Genomic DNA, 20,528 nt, shown 5'->3' with positions numbered 1-20,528 from the left:
ATTAGTGACTTTGTGGGCTATGTTAGTGGTACTAATAATTGTGAAACTGTGTGTAGTTTAACATTCATTATCTTTTACGGGACTGATCGACGAGCGTATTATCGAATGCTATACATCGACATTCAAAATCTTTTACATGACTGGTCGACGAGCGTATTATCGAATGCTTTACATCTCAATATACAATGTACTATATTTTAAAAAAAAAGTTCGCTGGTCAACGAGTATTACATAGCTCAATAATGTTGTGTGTCTCAAAATACGGTCCTCAACATTTAAAAGAAGTATACATACATCTTAGTCGCACTACTCGACATACGACATTCAAAATCTTCATAGGCAACGTATGACATTCAACATTCACTGACCATCGAGTGAATTTTCACTGGCCGACAAGCAAACAGTCGAATGTCGTGTTGCGTGACATACGAGGGTGTTCTAAAAGAATTGCTTATTGACATTGACAGGCATTAACCACTGCAGTAAAAATGGTCGTATTCAGCGTCGACAAAAAAATGGTGAAATACGGGCTTACATCAAAGTTCGCTAAAGAACTTGGTCGTTGTTTGAAGAAGCTGGTGACTAAAATTTGGACCTTCATGTGTGTTTTATGACACAGTTCGGCGATGGAAAAAGAAATTTGAGTCTGGACTCCATCATAAATACACCGAAATAAGGTAGACCAAAATCTGCATCTCGTAAAGAAATCATTTCCAAAATAAAGGATATGATTGAAGAAGATTTACAACTCGTGATATTGCATGAAAGGTAGGCATATCACTATCCACAGTTTACCTTATTTTGATGAAGCATTTGAAAGTCCATAAGGTTTGTGGTAGATGGATGTCACATCTGTTGACTGACGAGCAAAAGAGGCAGTGGGTTAAAGTGGCCACAAAGCTGCTTCAAATGTTTCCAAACTATGACAAAAAGCACTTTGCCAATGTCGTCACAAGCACAGGTCCCTCTGGTCACAAGTGATGAAACCTAGGTCCATATAATGAGCCCGTCAGAAATGTTAGCAAAAGAATCTGGGTTTCCAAACACAGTTGCAATAAATTCGACAGTGAAAAAGGCAAAAGTACTACAAAGACGTAGTATTGAAGAAACTGAAAAAGTATTATGAGAAACGACGCCCTGACACTGGTTTCAAATATGTCTGTCTTTTAAACTGCAATATTGTAGCTCAAAAGACTTTTAGACAGAAAATAGTGGCGTCTTTAGAGCTACAATTGGTGCTTATTACTGCTAATGGAGCAAAGTAATGATTATGCAAACCATTATTAAAACGTTTGCATACATTTTATCTTATTTGTTTTATATCGCTTACCTACTAGACAATAAAACTGAACCGTATAAAATACCAAATTCTCAGCTAGACATTATTTTTTTACATATACATATCAAGGCCTTTCTGAAGAGAATTTATACCGGAAGTCTTCAAATTATGAATTTGACGTCTTGTGAGCGGTACGGTAGATATTAAGAATGGTAGTTATGTTTGTTTAGAATAACAACATTATGTAAATGCTTGTATATGCATAAATTAATGAAAAACCTGCAACAAAGTATAGAAAATTGTGCCCGAGTGATTTTCGGAGGCAGTGCTCCACTACGATACATAGGGACCAATTCGTACCCGGCCGAAATGTATAGTAGGCCGTGTACGTATCTTTTAAATGACAATTTTACCGCTCATACCTCAAAAATAGTTACGGCGTTTGTAAAGAAAGAAAAAGGAACAGTTTTATCTCGTCCCCGTATTCTCAAGACCTTGCCCTATGTTATTTCTTTTTTTATTCTGAAATTGAAAGCAATCCATGCTAGGCGGAAATACCCTTGGCATCTAGATCTGTAATTGTTACTATGCCCAAATCAGCGTACTGTGACGCCTTCAAGAATTGACACATCAGCTGAAACTTTGCATTTCTATCCAAGGGGGGAGGGGGTGCTTCGAGGGCATGACATATTTTGGCTAACTTAAATTTAAAGTCTTCAGATAGAAATAAGTAATTATAAATAATTGAATTTCTTGACAAGACAATTTCGTTTTGAATGTTGTGCGCCCCAACATACGACGTTCAACAATCAAAATCATCACTGGCAACGAGCGGATTTCTACGGAAACGTAATAGGCTCACAACGGAAAGTATTTTTCAGGATAACGGAGAGTATTTTTCAGGATAACGAAAATGTTTTATTTGTCGGCCGCCACTTAAGTTATCTGGCGGCCGCCATATATATGGCAGTCACCAAGCAAAACATTTTCGTTCTCCTGAAAATATATTCCTATGTGAGCCTAATACGCTTCTGTAGATTTTTGAATTTTTCAGATATTATATATTTTTTATTTAAAACATTAAAAACATTTTCAGTGGCCAACGAGTGGACATTGGAAATGCGACATTAAAATGTACGCCGCAACACCATTTAACATTTAAAAACAGAGCTCAGCTGTTGTGATTTACAAATGTGAATAGCTTACATGTCATAATATTTACAAGTTAAGACCCAAGTTAGCACAAAAAGTAAACATAAAACAACCTGAAGAATTAACATAATTTATTGTATCAAACCTAATAATACAAACGTAATAACTTCAATAACATCAGCAACGACTTACAACAGGAAGAACAAATAGGTAACATCACATACAGTTTACGACTAAAGAGCACCAGACTACATTTCAATCATCATCGATGCTCCAGGGGTTAATATCACAGACGTAACATTCATCCATGGATTATGTCATAGTAAAACTGAAGGCAACATAAGACACAGATAATTTTTGATCCTTTGAAAGAATAGAATTTTTCAAACTGGTACACTGTGGTTGAATACGTGGCTTTGAGGTTGGGCGTCACTCTCTCTGTAATCTTCAAAGGAAATCTCTACAGGTCTGTGATTGGTCAGTTTTCTTCAATTAAGCTGCCTTCAATTTTACTATGATAGTCCAGGGGTGGATATAATGACAGAGATAGTAAACCCTGGAGTACCAAGGATGCATTTTAACAGGACAACATAGGAGGGCTCAAGAAGTATAAATACAATGTATGGCACATATCTAATTCATAAAATAATTGGCACTTTGACAATGGAAGCTCTGTCATGGTAATCATAGTTTTGGTATTTCAAAGAAAATATCTATGTATTAATTCTAAGACGTTTGTGTGCTGGTATAAAAATGCCCATTTAATGGGGAAACATAAATTATTTTGAATTTCATAATAGACATATTAAAAGGTTAGATATTAATGTATAAGCATGAACACTTGGATAGAAATGTAACTGTAAGCATTAATACATAGGCTTTGTTGAATGAATTGTTATGAAAAAAGCTTAATTAAAACACATAAAGAGAGCTATACATTATAATATTGGTAAAGCTGAAATCGCCAACACCTCCTGATGGATTCATGAAAAAGCAACACATTTATTGGGTACGCATACAATTACCAGAACACTTTTTCATGATACAAAAAAAACCAGGCAATCATCAATTACTCATTATTATAAAGTTAAGCAATAAAATTTATTACACATAATTTGGAAATCTATAAAAATACAAAATAAATTATGCTTATTGATATTTATAAGGCATGACTAACACAGACAATCCCCATAAAATACCATAAATTGGGATATTTTGGAGTCAGGAATTTTGACATTTTTGTTTTAGAATGGCGTGGTTAAATTTTAGTGTGTTTAAATTTGGTGCTTCCCTATGCTGTGTAGAAATTTCGCGCATCACTTCTCTGAATGAAAGATAGAAATTGTTCAGGTTTATTGGTATTGCATAGTACAGGCCAGCAACCCTATATATCTATATATTGTGTCTATAAAGCCCACAACAATGTAAAAATGACATGATGAGTTTTGAAGCTATATCGATGCAATGACAACCCTCTGAAATATTGGTCTTCAATAGAAGTGATTAATAACCACATATCACTGAGAGTAAATTTTCAAATAAATAATAAATAGTGTGTAGATGTATTGATCATTATATACAAATTGACTTAACAGATACATAGCAAAACTTCGTGGTGTTCATTTTTGGTGCTTTCATGCCAAACGCCAAATAAGCCAAAATATCATCACATAAAAATATCCCAATTTACAGTGTAGCACTAATACTGATTAAAAGGCAAAAAAACCAATCTCCCTCAAAATATCATCAACTTAAAATTCTGATGCTACAACAATCTGCATTCGTTTTTGGTCAACCGTCATATAAATAGTTTGTATTATAGGATAGAAAGTATACAACAAGATTAACTTTTGAATCCTTGACTTTCAAATTATCATTTAGGCAATCTGGTGTAAAGCATTCAACCCAGTCTAGCCTTTCCTTCACAACAATTTCATTCCAACAAGACACACAAGTTGGGTCAAGTCTTTACCATCCCTGCAATGTACATTGGCTTTACCAAAATATAATTAATTTTTATTTGTTTTCACACTAAACTGACTTTGTGTTTGGCCAATTCTTTTTCTTCATAAGTCTACGAAGAAAAAATCCAAGAATGGTGCAAAAATCTGACGTTATCGTGACGTCACAATAGAGACATTGACATTGCCTATCGCTTTCGAAAATATACCCATTGGAAAATAAACGGTATCATACATTGATTTTTTAAAATTTTATGAAGAAGTCTGAAAAATTAAATTACTAGCACGGATTCACACAGTGTGAAAACAAATTTCTTTCATACCCTGATGAAGTTAAAAAATAGCGGCATCAATGCTTACTTGATGTTCATAATATTTGTCAATTATTCGGAAAAATTTGGTTATTAGGAAATAATGAGAAACATGAACATTATGTTTTCTTTCATTATAAAGAGAGACATACTATTAGATCAGGAATCAATTCCTAAACTTCTATTACAGGCATTCTAAAGGACACAGTTCTGAATGGAGACAGAAACATACAAAATCAGCGATATTCGTACAATACCTCTCAACACACACTCCTATAAAAAATCATTAAATGTATTATCATCACACATCACAAACTGTAAAAACAATCTGCCATAAAAAATACACTGATGTTCATGAATAAAGCATTTATAAATTAAAGAATATATTATATTGCATGATCAATGCTAAGGTAATATAGAAATAAATTGAGCATTTTTAAAGTTGGAAGGCACGAAATATAAATGCATTTGCATTAATATGATAAGTTTCTAGGGACAAAAATCCCTCCTGTTGGTTAGAAGGCCTGGTCCTATGTAGGGATACTAGATGTACGGTGTCGAGGTTTGGGGTTAAACTGTTTGTCGGACAACTGCACCAGGGCCTTCCAAACGTTGTCCGGAAGATGATCCGTCAGCATGTCAGGACTCACCAAGATTTCCTGGAAATCTGCTGGCGTTTTCCATTCAGCAAAGTATGTTGGTGAGGAACAACATGACCTATAACAGATTACAAGGTCATCCTTATCAAAATTGGCAGATATCTGCTACAAGACCTTGATAAAAAAACTCGCCTTTGCAATAGCACATTCAAATATATTACACTTAGTGACAAAATTTACTTCCAAGGACTTGTGAAATTGGAACATAATGTGTATGTTATGCTTTAAATTTGTATGAAAATTAATTACATGTACTAGGTTAATAGATATCACAATCATTTATTATTCTCTATATAACAAGGGCCCAATGGGCGCGAATCGCTCACCTGCAATCTGGTAATCATACATGGTTCATACTTAACAAAAAGAGTAAATAAGAATTTATATCATCCCTAAGCACATTAGAGGCCTCTTTGCCTCTTGGTTATTAAAAAGAAGTCATTTAAAAATTTTAGCCTATTTGACCCCGGACCTTGAATGAAGGTCAAGGTCATTCTTTTGAACAAACTTGGTAGCCCTCTATCCCAGCATGCCACAGGCCCAATATCAAGTCCCTAGGCCTTTTGGTTTTTAAGAAGAAGTCTTTTAAAGATTTTAGCCTATTTGACCCCTGTGACCTTGAATAAAAGTCAAGGTCATTCATTTGAACAAACTTTGTAGCGCTTCATCCCAACATGTCACATGCCCAATATCAGGTCTCTAGCACTCTTGGTTATTACTGCCGTTCTATCATAAGATTGCACGATTGTGTTACAGTACTAGTGTATCGACTCACTGTAGAAGATTACATCGCTACATGTTACAGGTGAAGTGCCTATGTAACACGCATTGTGATTGGCTGAGTTGATCTAAAAATAGAAGAGAAAAACGTGTGTGCACAGTAAAGCTGTTTTTTTAGCCTGCCATGCTTGGTCTCATTTAACTTCTTCACTGACCTTTGTTGGTGTCATGATAGACCGAACACGTGGAAGCAGAGAACCATGCTGTTCCGCACAACTTTGCGATGTTTCCGACAGGTGGATTTACAAACGTCGGCAGCTTTAGATATATTTCCATAGGACACCCCATGCCATCATTGTACATTTTCACTACCCTTTCGCGTACTTTTAGATCGGTTCGTGGCTTTGACATGTCGACATATGATCGGTTGAGGACTGCTTCTAATTTTGGCTGTGATCGGTTGAACCACTTCTAATTTTGGCGCAATTTTAGCGAGAGATTAAAATAGTAACGTAACGTTACACATGTGCAAACACACATGTAACTTATCGGTAACTTATAATATGCACGCGTTGGCAGCTTGGCGATCGACGATTTTTAGTACTTCCACACTTTTTTATTCAGTATAAAGTTCAAATTCAGAGTTAAATTGACATTTTAAATATACCTTATCATAATTATGAAACTGAACAGTTGTTTTAGCAGATACTTTCTTCTTGACCTTCATATTTATTCATTAACGGTACCAGTATTATCATGTTTAAATCAATATTATGTATTCTTCTACAGCTAGAATAACCTGATTGTGTGTTATCTCTTTCCATGTTTGATTTTTTACAACAGCTATTTCAGGAAACTCTGTCAGTCAAGTTCGTCACATGTGCTAGGTGTACTACGGAAAAAACCACCCAACAGTCATGTATATTACAGCGCGAATTCTATATATCAGCGTTATTTATTTTTACAGCGTAATACTTTTATTTTACAAATATTAATTTTTCAGATGTTTATCTATGAACATTTGTAATTGTTTCGACGTACTTACAACGTCCCGATTGCACAAATAGGTTGCATTGTGTAACGTTTATTTATATACACACTTCAGCCAATCACAATGCGTGTTACATAGACACTTCACCTGTACCATGTAGCGATATAATCTACTACAGTGAGTCGATACACTAGTACTGTAACACAATCGTGCAATCTTATGATGGAACGGCAGTAAGAAGTTGTTTAAAGATTTAAGCCTATCTGACCCCTTTGACCTTGAATGATGTTAAGGTCATTCATTCGAACAAACTTGGTAGCCCTTGATCCCAGCATGCCATAGGCCCAATATCAGGTCCCTAGACTGTTTGGGTATTAAGAAGAAGTCTTTTAAAGATTTCAGCCTATTTGACCCCTGTGACCTAGAATGAAAGTCAAGGTCATTCATTTGAATAAACTTTGTAGCGCTTCATCCCAAGATGCCACAGGCCCAATATCAGGTCCCTAGGCCTCTTGGTTATTAAGGAGAAGTCGTTTAAAGATTTTAGCCTATTTGTCCAATGTGACCTTGAATGAAGGTCAAGGTCATTCATTTGAACAACTTTGTAGCCTTTGATCCTAGCATGCCACAGGCCCAATATCAGGTCTCTAGGTCTCTTGGTTATTAAGAAGAAGTCGTTTAAAGATTTTAGCCTTTTTGACCCCTGTGACCTTGAATGAAGGTCAAGGTCATTCATTTGAACAAACTTGGTAGCCCTCTATCCCAGTATGTCACAGGCCTAATATCAGGTTCCTAGGTTTCTTGGTTATTAAACAGAAGTTGTTTAAAGATTTTAGGCTAGTTGACCCCCGTGACCTTGAATGAAAGTCAAGGTCATTCATTTGAACAAGCTGGCAGTCCTTCATAACAGCATGCTACATGCCAAGTATCGGATCTCTAGGCCTCTTGGTTATGAAGCAGAAGTCTTAACAAGATTTTTTAGCCTATTTGACCTCTGTGACCTTGAATGAAGGTCAAGGTCATTCATTTGAACAAACTTGGTAGCCATTCATCCCAGCATGTCACAGGCCCAATCTCAGGTCTCTAGGCCTCTATGTTATTTAAAAGAAGTTGTTTAAAGATTTTAGGCTAGTTGACCCCCGTGACCTTGAATGAAAGTCAAGGTCATTCATTTGAACAAGCTGGCAGTCCTTCATCACAGCATGCTACATGCCAAGTATCGGATCTCTAGGCCTCTTGGTTATGAAGCAGAAGTCTTAACAAGTTTTTTTAGCCTATTTGACCTCTGTGACCTTGAATGATGGTCAAGGTCATTCATTTGAACAAACTTGGTAGCCCTTCATCCCAGCATGCTATAAGTCAAATTCCAGGACTCTAGGTCTCCAAGTTTTGGAGAAGTTGTTTAAATGGAAAAGTTGACATCGGACGGACGGACCAGTGGACGACAGACGGACGACGGATGCTGCACCATAGCATAAGCTCACTTGCCCTTCGGGCAGGTGAGCTAAAAATACTCCATGAAAAATTAAACTACATTTAACAAAACATGAATCCTGTATTATAAGTTCATACTTTTCTGAATCAACTTCCAGTATGTGAAGGACATGGCCGGGAGGATACATGGTGGGGAAGGTGATCCGACACTGCTCACTCTGTTCAATTGCACTCTCAATAGCTTCCTGTAAACAAAGAAATATATCTTATTAATATTTTTATACCCATCGCATCAAAGTTTAGGGACGGTATACTGGTATCGGATTGTCTGTCTGTCTGTCTGTTAGCTGCAATATTGTAGCTCAAAAGACTTTTTGACAGAAAATGATATCGTCTTTAGAGCTACAATTGGTGCCTATTACTGCTAATGGAGCAAAGTAATGATAATGCAAACCATTATAAAACGTTTGCATTTTCATCATACTTGTTTGATATCGCTTACCTACTAGGCAATAAAACTGAACCACATAAAATATCAAATTCTCATCGAGGCATTATTTTTTACATAATACATATGAAGGTCATTCTGAAGGGAATTTATACGGCAAGTCCACAAATTGTGAATTTCACGTCTTGTGAGCAGTACGGTAGATATTAAGAATGGTAGTTATGTTTGTTTTGGACGAAAATAATATGTAAATACATGTATACCCATATAATAATTGGAAGCCTACAAAAAAGTATAGAAAACTATGCCCGAGTGATTTTCGGAGGCAGTGCTCCACTACGGCACATAGGGACCAATTCGTACCCGGCCGAAAGGTATAGTAGGCCGGGTACGTATATTCGTTCTATCTGTCTGTCTGTCTGTCTGTAGACACAACTTTGTCTGGCAAACTTCTCCCAAACTACTTGACAGATTTTGATAAAATTTGGTAAACAGAACCTTGACATAAAGGGAAGTTGATTAAATAATATAGGGCTCTGCAATTTCCACTTTTAATAGAGTTGTTACTAAATTTGTGCAGTGCAGGATAAATTAGTCATCCACTCTGGCGACAGTTCTAGTTATATTTATCACACACTGTCATGATAAATATTCATAATAATCACTTACTGCACCCTTCAACTATTGTATGCATGTTATATTTTTTGTAAGTTATAAGAACACATAAACAGACTTTTCATTATACAAACTGATGTCTGATATTATGTACCTCTACATTTCTCTGTCCTGTGACGTAGGCAGATCCTGTCTCCTGTAGGAGAGGTTGATCAATTCGGCACCCACAGGAGCTACCATTGTCTCCAGGGCACAGAGAACAAACTGCCTGCCACATCCCACTGGCTATCACCTGATACTACATAACAGATAGCTATATATAGTAATACATAGTAATAAATATATAGTAATACAAAGAAACAAATAGTAACACACAGTAACACATAGTAACACATAGTAACACATCCCACTGGCTATCACCTGGTACTACAAAACAGATAGCTGTATATAGTAACACATAGCAATAAATACATAGTAATACATAGTAACACATGGTAACACTTGGTAACACACAGTAACACATAGTAACACATCCCACTGGCTATCACCTGGTACTACAAAACAGATAGCTGTATATAGTAACACATAGCAATAAATACATAGTAACACATAGTAACACATAGTAACACTTGGTAACACACAGTAACACATAGTAACACATCCCACTGGCTATCACCTGGTACTACAAAACAGATAGCTATATATAGTAACACATAGCAATAAATACATAGTAATACATAGTAACACATGGTAACACACAGTAACACATAGTAACACACAGTAACACATCCCACTGGCTATCACCTGGTACTACAAAACAGATAGCTGTATATAGTAACACATAGCAATAAATACATAGTAATACATAGTAACACATGGTAACACTTGGTAACACACAGTAACACATAGTAACACATCCCACTGGCTATCACCTGGTACTACAAAACAGATAGCTATATATAGTAACACATAGCAATAAATACATAGTAATACATAGTAACACATAGTAACACACAGTAACACATAGTAGCACACAGTAACACATCCAACTGGCTATCACCTGGTTCTACAAAACAGATAGCTATATATAGTAACACATAGTAATAAATACATAGTAACACATAGTAACACATAGTAACACACAGTAACACATCCCACTGGCTATCACCTGATACTACAAAACAGATTTAATAAAAAATTTTAAAAAATTTAATAACCATTGATCTTAAAATTATAGTCATTCCAACATAATGGGCATCATTACATATGGAAACACATTTATCCTTCAATCATATCACAGAAAAAATTTGGGAACAGTGTGATATTTACCTTTGGCCTATCACAGCGACGTATAGCTGTCAATATGCTGGTTTTCAGATGTTCCATGGAGCAAATACCAAGTCTTGGAATAAGGTCGCGCCCTAACACCACAGAACATATGTAGTCTGAACAACAGGTGCTAGCTTCAAGACTGTAGAAATACATAGACATTTTGTCAGTTGAGCGTATACATTGCAAAATATTGACTAAAAGAGCATTGTTTTTTTTAAATATTTTGATTGTTCTTAAAATAATCACATGTCCATGATTTAAGTAATAGATATTTAAACATTAAATTGCTTTAATAGCTTGAAGCATTTCATTTTGTTTTTCTGAAGCTATATACAAAGGAGTATAGAGAGCCCTAATAACTGTGTCAAGTTTAGATATATTATTTAGACCAAGACCAAGGACTTGTATGTAACCCTTACCTAAGAAGCCCTCCTGGTGGGGAGAAGGTGAAACAGATGAGGTCAGGGTAGTCAGGTTTGAGGAGGATGGCTAGTAAAGCTGCAGCTCCGGCTCCTAAACTATGTCCAGTGATAACTAATCTAGCACCCTGAAATAGTTTTAGTGGGAGCTGAATGAGACTTTACAAGTAAGCTTGTAATTGATAATTTATTGATAATTACATGATATTAGTTAATGCCCGCTAAACCTGCCTACATCATTAGGCCTTCTTTTGCGTGATATATATATATATAATATAGGCAGGTTTAGATGAGGTTGTACCTGCTTTTGTTCAGCTGCTTTTCTATTTTTACCTAGTTTGATCACTACCGTACCTCATTTGATCTTTATTACCTGGTTTTGCTGGAAGGCCTTCTCCAGTATGTGTTTGTCCTGTAACTCATCCCGGATGTAACAGGCAGCCTGGTAGATACCTTTGTGACACTTCCAGTCAGCACAGCCTTCCCGTTCTATACACACACAGTCAGCAGACATATCTGTCAGGGCATCCTATATAGTATTGACAGGATCAATGATAATTGAGCATGTGTAAATACTGTAATCCTGGCAAAGTTACAATATTGGCGTAACATCATTTCATTATCCCCCAATACTGCCATCACACCATCTCATGCCTGCTAATATTTGGGCAACATTATTTTATCACCTGTTAAAATGATTTTTCCATTACAACAGAATTGCCCAACATATAGCGATATCATTATGCATTGATAATCATAATTTTCAATAGTACAATTATTGAGTCAATGCCATTGCAAGCTGTAGATGTAGTAACATATTGTGAGGTGAACAATAATGTAGAAATATTCCCTGAAATTTGAATGATAATAAACTGAAATAAAACAGGTTTATCTTGATAGTAGTATAACTAACCATTTGTGTAGATATTCAAAATGGTCCTTAGTATGTGGAATGAAAATTAAATAAACAGATTAGCCATTGTTACGCAGAAAAGATAAAAAACAATGAGTCCTACCGTCAAGGACAAGACTTACCCTCAAGGACAGTGTTCCTCGAACAGACACAACAATAGACTTCTCCTTTCTGTCTACAGCCACAAAGAAAGGAATGGCATAAATCTGAAATACATACAAACGGTATAAAATGGATTTAAAATATATGTTAAGATCAGGAAGAGATAGTTCGGTGACTTTGAGAGCAAGAAGGTTACAGATGATAACGCAGAACGAAAATAAACAGGAACTGTCACAAACAAGAAGAAGTTGATTATGTGAATTGTTGACGGATGGACGACAGATGTCACGGTATGGCAAAAGCTCAGCTTGGTCCTTCAGGCAAGGTGAGTTAAAAAGCATCTAGTATAAAAATGGTCATGATTACCTTATTATAAAAGCTGACATAGAGGAGATCAGCATCATCCACATCCGTCCATTTTCTGATGGCAGCAGTATGGCACTGGCAGCAGTTATCATAGTGAACTTCCCCACTTTCTCTGGCACAAGCACAGCATCTACAATAGTTATCATAATGAACTTTCCCACTTTCTCTGGCACAAGCACAGCATCTACAACAGTTATCATAATTAACTTTCCCGCTATCTCTGGCACAAGCACAGCATCTACAAAGGTTATCATAGTGAACTTCCCCACTTTCTCTGGCACAAGCACAGCATCTACAACAGCTATCATAATGAACTTCCCCACTTTCTCTGACACAAGCACAGCATCTACAAAGGTTATCATAATTAACTTTCCGCTATCTCTGGCACAAGCACAGCATCTACAACAGTTATCACAATGAACTTCTCCACTATCTCTGGCATAATCTTACCACCAAAACATAGGAATATAGCAGTCTTGAAAGCAGTCTTGAAACTACCAAAGTGGTAAGCCGTACCATAAAATTTAGCAGTTGTTCAATTCAAAAGACATAAATGCATATGGACAATACACAGGCTTTCATGTATGTATTACAATAAGGGATAAATTCATTGCTCTGGTCAACCTGATAACGGAAAAAGTAGCTACATGTATTTTGACCAATATGACTTTCCATAAAGGTCAGTTCATTGATTTAAATAAAATTTGTTTTCACATCACTTTAATATGTTACAAACTGAATATCAGATACATCTATGATATATGGGCTTCCTTAAGAATTTATTAAATGATTAGTGAGGCTGAATATCAAATATTACAGTCTGAGAGTTGTATCAATGAATACATATATTTGTTACATGTCAGTCTATGATATAAAATCAAAAAGTAAAATGTAAATCAATGAAAACAGATTAAATGTTAAAACAAAGAAAATAATATCAATGTGCAACTAGTAAGACAATTAAATGTTATTTGAGTGTAAAACAGTGTTAAAGTTGAAGAAAAATGTTAATATGGAAGTAGTTGTAATTCCTAATAACCCAATTTGATATAGTGCTCAAAAACTGTAAATAATGAAAGTGGTGAGATGAGAATGAGGTTAAAGGTTAAAGGCCACAACACACTAAAGAGAATCTACCACAACAGTGCTAGCTACAGACTCACAAGTTTGTATCACTCATGTCAGTGTATTCATATCGCTCGCTCGCACTCCCACAACAATTGTCCAATGATGGCAAATGTTGTAAAAAAGAACAACTGAAAGACAATCATGAGCAGGTGAGCAACAGTGGTGATAGATATTACATGTATGACTTTTATATCAAAACTAATTTTAGCACAGTGGCCGATGAGGACGGTGACTCCCACATCATCACGACTTGTTCATTGAATTTGTACATCTTTTGACACTAGACTTAGAGTTACTCCCCTTGTTTCACTCTGCTTGTACTCTGATAGATCAGAAAATGCAGCTCAGTTATACATCAATGACTAGAAGTGAAAGACCAAATATACCTCAAACTTTATTTTACTTGCCATATGTATTGGTATATTGAAAGAAATTTGACCTCCTTTTGACAATATTCAGAATACATGTTTTGTGCCATTCTTTTTTTTAAACACAATGGTATTTTAACTAAGATCAAGGCCATTGTTTCATTGATTACTGAAGCTTCATCAATGTTCTCCCTGAATAGAAAGATGACTGACAAATATGTCTCTATGTATACTTATAATTTTCTTTATTCTACATTATTGCTGCTGTATTTGTTAATATGAGTAAGACAAACACTGAACTTAAACTGTCTTAATGAAGCTGAGAATAATCTTACACACAATTCAGAATAGATTTTTATTATGATAAACACTCACCGGCATTCACCACACAGCTTACAGAGGCCCAATGACAGATTTGCAAACACAAATAGCGGCCAACCATAACTGGCCATGGCATATTTCATATAATGACTCATGTTCTTTATATTCATCCAGTCCTGTGGCTGTGGAAGGTGTTGACTCTCAGAGATAGGGATATTGTTAGTGGCACTGTCAATAAAAACACACAAATATATACATAATGTAAATCAATTCAGACAATTTAATCTCCTTTACTTTAAATCATCAATTTTGAAAACTTTAAAAAAAACAAACTTTTTTTTCACAAGCAATCTCATCCAAATCAAAGTTATACCATTCTTTTTAATCAAAGTTTAACAGTTGAACAAAAATTAATATCCTACAAATTATAGTGTATTTACTTTATCCCAAAGTTAATTTTTGTGATTTTTGTTCATTATATTTACAATAGAATCATCATCATCATCATATCAACGTCATCTGGGTTATCAATCTTCGCAGTAAGTATTTTCATCATCATTACTGTCGTCTTCATTCTAAATCATCATCATCTATCACCATTCTACAGTCTATTTTTAGATGTACTTGATGTCAAGATGATTTCTCCATACCTGGATGATGATGAGTTTGGACAACCTTGTGTGATCTTGGTGCCTTTAGTCAGTGTGTCTGAGACTTGACCACCTGTGGTCACTGGGCCATACTGAGAAATCCTCTCCTGTGACACTGTACCATAACTTTCATGAGTCCTCTCTGTAGTAACTGTGAGCTGTGACACCTCCTGCTCCCTGTTCACCAGTATAAGTCCAGCTGCAATGTCAGTGGCCACCAAGTCCAACTCCACATTCTGTAGGGAATATCATCTCATCAATACCATATTATCTTCTTCATATTTCAGGTTAATAACAAATGTCAGCCAAATAATCATTTTTTCTTGTTTTCTTCAAAATTGGTGTAATACTGCAGTTCATTTCAAACCAATCAACTTCCTTATCTACCATTCTATAATATATGTATCAGTAAGTGAGGGAAAACAAAAAGTCAACATAATGTACCTGGAAAAAGTCTGTCAGTAGCTTAGCGATTTCAGTGAAAGCATCATGACTTTGATCATCACAGGATACACAGCAGCACAGGACCTTACATCTGTAAGTGCAAGATGATACTATATTATAACAGGCAAACAAATAGTTCTGTAGTTTCACCATTCCAACAAACTTACTAATTTTTATATTATTGACTGTTTCCAATAGCAATAGCAGTTAGTAATAAAGTTACTATCAGGACTAGAAATCAAATATAAAATGTTTCTCTATAATCTTTCTTTTCACTTAAACATTTTATATCAATTTTAATCTTTGTCAATAGAATTGTGGTCATCACTAATGTTTCATTTTGTCATTCTCAGACACATACAGACTACTAGTGGATATCACTTGTCTCCTTTTGTCATTCTCAGACACATACAGACTACTAGTGGTCATCACTTGTCTCCTTTTGTCATTCTCAGACACATACAGACTACTAATGGTCATCACTTGTCTCCTTTTGTCATTCTCAGACACATACAGACTACTAGTGGTCATCACTTGTCTCCTTTTGTCATTCTCAGACACATACAGACTACTAGTGGTCATCACTTGTCTCCTTTTGTCATTCTCAGACACATACAGACTACTAGTGGCCATCACTTGTCTCCTTTTGTCATTCTCAGACACATACAGACTACTAGTGGCCATCACTTATCTCCTTTTGTCATTCCCAGACACATACAGACTACTAGTGGTCATCACTTGTCTCCTTTTGTCATTCTCAGACACATACAGACTACTAGTGGTCATCACTTGTCTCCTTTTGTCATTCTCAGACACATACAGACTACTAGTGGTCATCACTTGTCTCCTTTTGTCATTCTCAGACACAAACAGACTACTAGTGGCCATCACTTGTCTCCTTTTGTCATTCTGAGACATACAGACTACTAGTGGCCATCACTTATCTCCTTTTGTCATTCCCAGACACATACAGACTACTAGTGGTCATCACTTGTCTCCTTTTGTCATTCTCAGACACATACAGACTACTACTAGTGGTCATCACTTGTCTCCTTTTGTCATTCTCAGACACATACAGACTACTAGTGGTCATCACTTGTCTCCTTTTGTCATTCTCAGACACAAACAGACTACAAGTGGCTATCACTTGTCTCCTTTTGTCATTCTCAGACACATACAGACTACTAGTGGTCATCACTTGTCTCCTTTTGTCATTCTCAGACACATACAGACTACTAGTGGCCATCAATTGTCTCCTGTCATCATTCTCAGACACATACAGACTACTAGTGGCCATCACTTGTCTCCTTTTGTCATTCCCAGACACATACAGACTACTAGTGGCCATCAATTGTCTCCTGTCATCATTCTCAGACACATACAGACTACTAGTGGTCATCACTTGTCTCCTTTTGTCATTCTCAGACACATACAGACTACTAGTGGCCATCAATTGTTTCCTGTCATCATTCTCAGACACATACAGACTACTAGTGGTCATCACTTGTCTCCTTTTGTCATTCTCAGACACATACAGACTACTAGTGGCCATCACTTGTCTCCTTTTGTCATTCTCAGACACATACAGACTACTAGTGGCCATCACTTGTCTCCTTTTGTCATTCTCAGACACATACAGACTACTAGTGGCCATCACTTGTCTCCTTTTGTCATTCTCAGACAAACAGACTACTAGTGGCCATCACTTGTCTCCTTTTGTCATTCTCAGACACATACAGACTACTAGTGGCCATCACTTGTCTCCTTTCATCATTCTCAGACACATACAGACTACTAGTGGCCATCACTTGTCTCCTTTTGTCATTCTCAGACACATACAGACTACTAGTGGCCATCACTTGTCTCCTTTTGTCATTCTCAGACACATACAGACTACTAGTGGCCATCACTTGTCTCCTTTCATCATTCTCAGACACATACAGACTACTAGTGGCCATCACTTGTCTCCTTTTGTCATTCTCAGACACATACAGACTACTAGTGGCCATCACTTGTCTCCTTTTGTCATTCTCGGACACATACAGACTACTAGTGGCCATCACTTGTCTCCTTTTGTCATTCTCAGACACATACAGACTACTAGTGGCCATCACTTATCTCCTTTCATCATTCCCAGACACATACAGACTACTAGTGGCCATCACTTGTCTCCTTTTGTCAATCTCAGACACATACAGACTACTAGTGGCCATCACTTGTCTTCTTTCATCATTCTCAGACACATACAGACTACTAGTGGCCATCACTTGTCTCCTTTTGTCATTCTCGGACACATACAGACTACTAGTGGCCATCACTTGTCTCCTTTTGTCATTCTCAGACACATACAGACTACTAGTGGCCATCACTTGTCTCCTTTTGTCATTCTCAGACACATACAGACTACTAGTGGCCATCACTTATCTCCTTTCATCATTCCCAGACACATACAGACTACTAGTGGCCATCACTTGTCTCCTTTTGTCAATCTCAGACACATACAGACTACTAGTGGCCATCACTTGTCTTCTTTCATCATTCTCAGACACATACAGACTACTAGTGGCCATCACTTGTCTCCTTTCATCATTCCCAGACACATACAGACTACTAGTGGCCATCACTTGTCTCCTTTCATCATTCTCAGACACATACAGACTACTTGTGGCCATCACTTGTCTCCTTTTGTCATTCTCAGACTCATACAGACTACTAGTGGCCTTCACTTATCTCCTTTTTCATTCTCAGACACATACAGACTACTAGCGGCCATCAATTGTCTCCTGTCATCATTCTCAGACACATACAGACTACTAAGTGTAATATCACCTTCTTTCCCATGTCTTCATGGCAGTACGGTGGGCTGTAGTAAACATCTGTTGTTGTGAGCTACTTTCCAACACTCCAAGCTGTGCTTGTGATCTTCTGGCACGAAGACCACCAAGGGGGTCAAACACAATAAAAATTCCTATGATTATGAGAAAAACAATAGCCCAACCACACAATACAGCTCCCTTTACTGTCATTACCACACTCGGCTCACAACCGCTGGCGAGCCCAAATGACCAGTAGGTTCCCAGGACAATCCAGCCAAGCTCTGGTACAGACACGCTTATTTTTACATACAAAAGCCTTGGCATCCGCTTCCTAGGGTAGGGGTACATGATGGATCCCTGCATACTGGTGTATACAATAGCCATGTCCAGTATTATTGTCAAACATAAAAGACACAGAGCACCAATGAAATAAGCCTGTAACAGAGTTCCGCCAGAACAGTTCTGGGGCTCATTCTGATGAATGTGGAAAACAATGGAAATGGCAATCAACCTACAATAGATAAAAATGCAACATGTAATTTTTCAACGTTGCAAGTAAAAAAGAGGTAGCATTTAAGTACACTGCCAGATCAACACTATATATATAGCTAGCCAGATATGATCTACTAATTGAACTTCATGAAGTTACCAGATGGTTGCTGGCAGTTGACCTGATCCAGAACAATTACATTCTTCTCTCCTTTGTTTTTAGTCTCCAGAACATAGACATAATTAGCACACAACCCAGATTCAGTTATCCCTCTGCTAAGCATAGTTTACTTCAAATGACTGAAACAAAGTTTGGTTACATGCACCAAATATTACAAGGCCAGAGCAGTTTAAAGGCATTCGGGATTAAACCTGTGACCCAATATTAACTGGTCCAATGCTCATTTGACTGAGCTCAGTACTAGTGAGCTAAGGAAATTCCCTCAAGCGCCAAACTAGAAGGTGACCATATCACTATATACAATTAAAACATACATGCATGCAGATAAAGTATACTGAACTGTAGATAAGTGATATAAATATATCATATAAGGAAATAGTATTCAATTAAAACATTTCCTTGTGTAACAGGAGAGGAGAAAATGTAGCGGCCAGACCGGGATTCAAACCCGGGACCCTCTGAACACTAGCCGAGTGCTCTACCAACTGAGCTACCTGGTCATCGATGATCAACCTAGTCCAATCCTGCTACACTCCTCCCTCCTTTCTCGAAGTCTTCGCCCTTAAAGTCATAAGAGACCCTTCCAAACACCACCACCGTAGGTTATTTAGTTGGCGCCAATTTTGTAACAGAAGAGGTGAAAATGTAGCGGCCAGACCTGGATTCGAACCCAGGACCCTCAGAGCACTAGCCGAGTGCTCTACCGACTGAGCTACCTGGTCACTGATGATCGACCCAGTCCAATCCTGCTACACTTGTTTTGCAATCATCTGACAGCAATCATTTGTGAAGCAGGGCAGCACACTACTCTTTTTCTTACACCAATTATTCAATGCAAAACCTATTTAATGTAAATCAACGAATGAATACTCATCTTTTGCAGCATTTTTGAAAAATACTGTAATTTGCATATAATACACAAGTTAGTGATTTTCCCTAACCTAGCTGATTATGACTCATACATGTACAAATGTACTGTATCTAAATAATTACTAGTGTGTAAACTATGCATGTGTCAGATACGTACATAGGTCGATGAATAAAAAGAACACTACTTAAGATAAAATACTCCAATATGTTCCTTGATACTCTAGTATAATTTACAATGGGTTTTTTTCTCAAAAAAAAACAGTCAAAATGAAAGTAACGTTAGACTCACCATGCTGATCTCAAAAATATCTCGGCTACGACTGGGAAGACGAAATCATCACTACCTATTCCCCAACGGCGTCCAAATAATATGATACCCGGCATTGTTGTGTCTTTTTGAGATATGTCACGCGTAGTATATTCTCATTTCATATACAGGGTTGAAACTTCCGTGTTCATAAGTCTCATCATCGGCCATTTTGGCAACATGACAATATCGTTTTGCTACGCTCTGTTTGATTGGACACTTTTTGCACGATGCTTAATTTTCAACCAATCA

The 20,528-nt window shown here is 36.8% G+C and overlaps 1 protein-coding gene across 2 annotated transcripts; it reads right to left on the bottom strand.

Annotated features, from left to right (window-relative positions):
- Window positions 1–2,545: 2,545 nt before the first annotated feature.
- On the bottom strand, window positions 2,546–20,469 carry LOC138323067 (diacylglycerol lipase-beta-like). Of its 2 annotated transcripts, XM_069267402.1 has the most exons (14): window positions 20,259–20,469; window positions 18,443–18,940; window positions 15,614–15,704; window positions 15,170–15,405; window positions 14,574–14,747; window positions 13,866–13,958; window positions 12,703–12,832; window positions 12,357–12,440; window positions 11,695–11,850; window positions 11,322–11,449; window positions 10,900–11,041; window positions 9,725–9,868; window positions 8,646–8,752; window positions 2,546–5,420 (listed from the first exon to the last, which is right to left on the bottom strand). In XM_069267402.1, the coding sequence occupies exons 1-14, from the start codon at window positions 20,351–20,353 to the stop codon at window positions 5,234–5,236; spliced, it is 2,265 nt and encodes a 754-aa protein (XP_069123503.1). In that variant the 5' UTR covers window positions 20,354–20,469; the 3' UTR covers window positions 2,546–5,233. The 2 variants fall into 2 exon arrangements, with proteins under 2 accessions (XP_069123503.1, XP_069123504.1); XM_069267403.1 differs by lacking the exon at window positions 13,866–13,958.
- Between the last annotated feature and the right edge of the window lie 59 nt (window positions 20,470–20,528).

This window comes from Argopecten irradians, chromosome 5 (genome assembly GCF_041381155.1).
Source record: "Argopecten irradians isolate NY chromosome 5, Ai_NY, whole genome shotgun sequence".
NCBI classification, from domain to species: Eukaryota; Metazoa; Mollusca; class Bivalvia; order Pectinida; family Pectinidae; genus Argopecten; species Argopecten irradians.
The sequence above is the reverse complement of the archived record's forward strand: the minus strand, read 5'-3'. Positions and strand labels throughout refer to the sequence as shown.

Coding starts and splice junctions, on each gene's coding strand:
- LOC138323067 (XM_069267402.1), bottom strand. CDS start 20,353: ATGCCGGGTATCATATTATTTGGACGCCGTTGGGGAATAGGTAGTGAT. Junction 15,406..15,613: donor TACTGACAGACTTTTTCCAG/GTACATTATGTT, acceptor TATTCCCTACAG/AATGTGGAGTTGGACTTGGT. Junction 12,441..12,702: donor ATGTCAGCTTTTATAATAAG/GTAATCATGACC, acceptor TATGTATTTCAG/ATTTATGCCATTCCTTTCTT.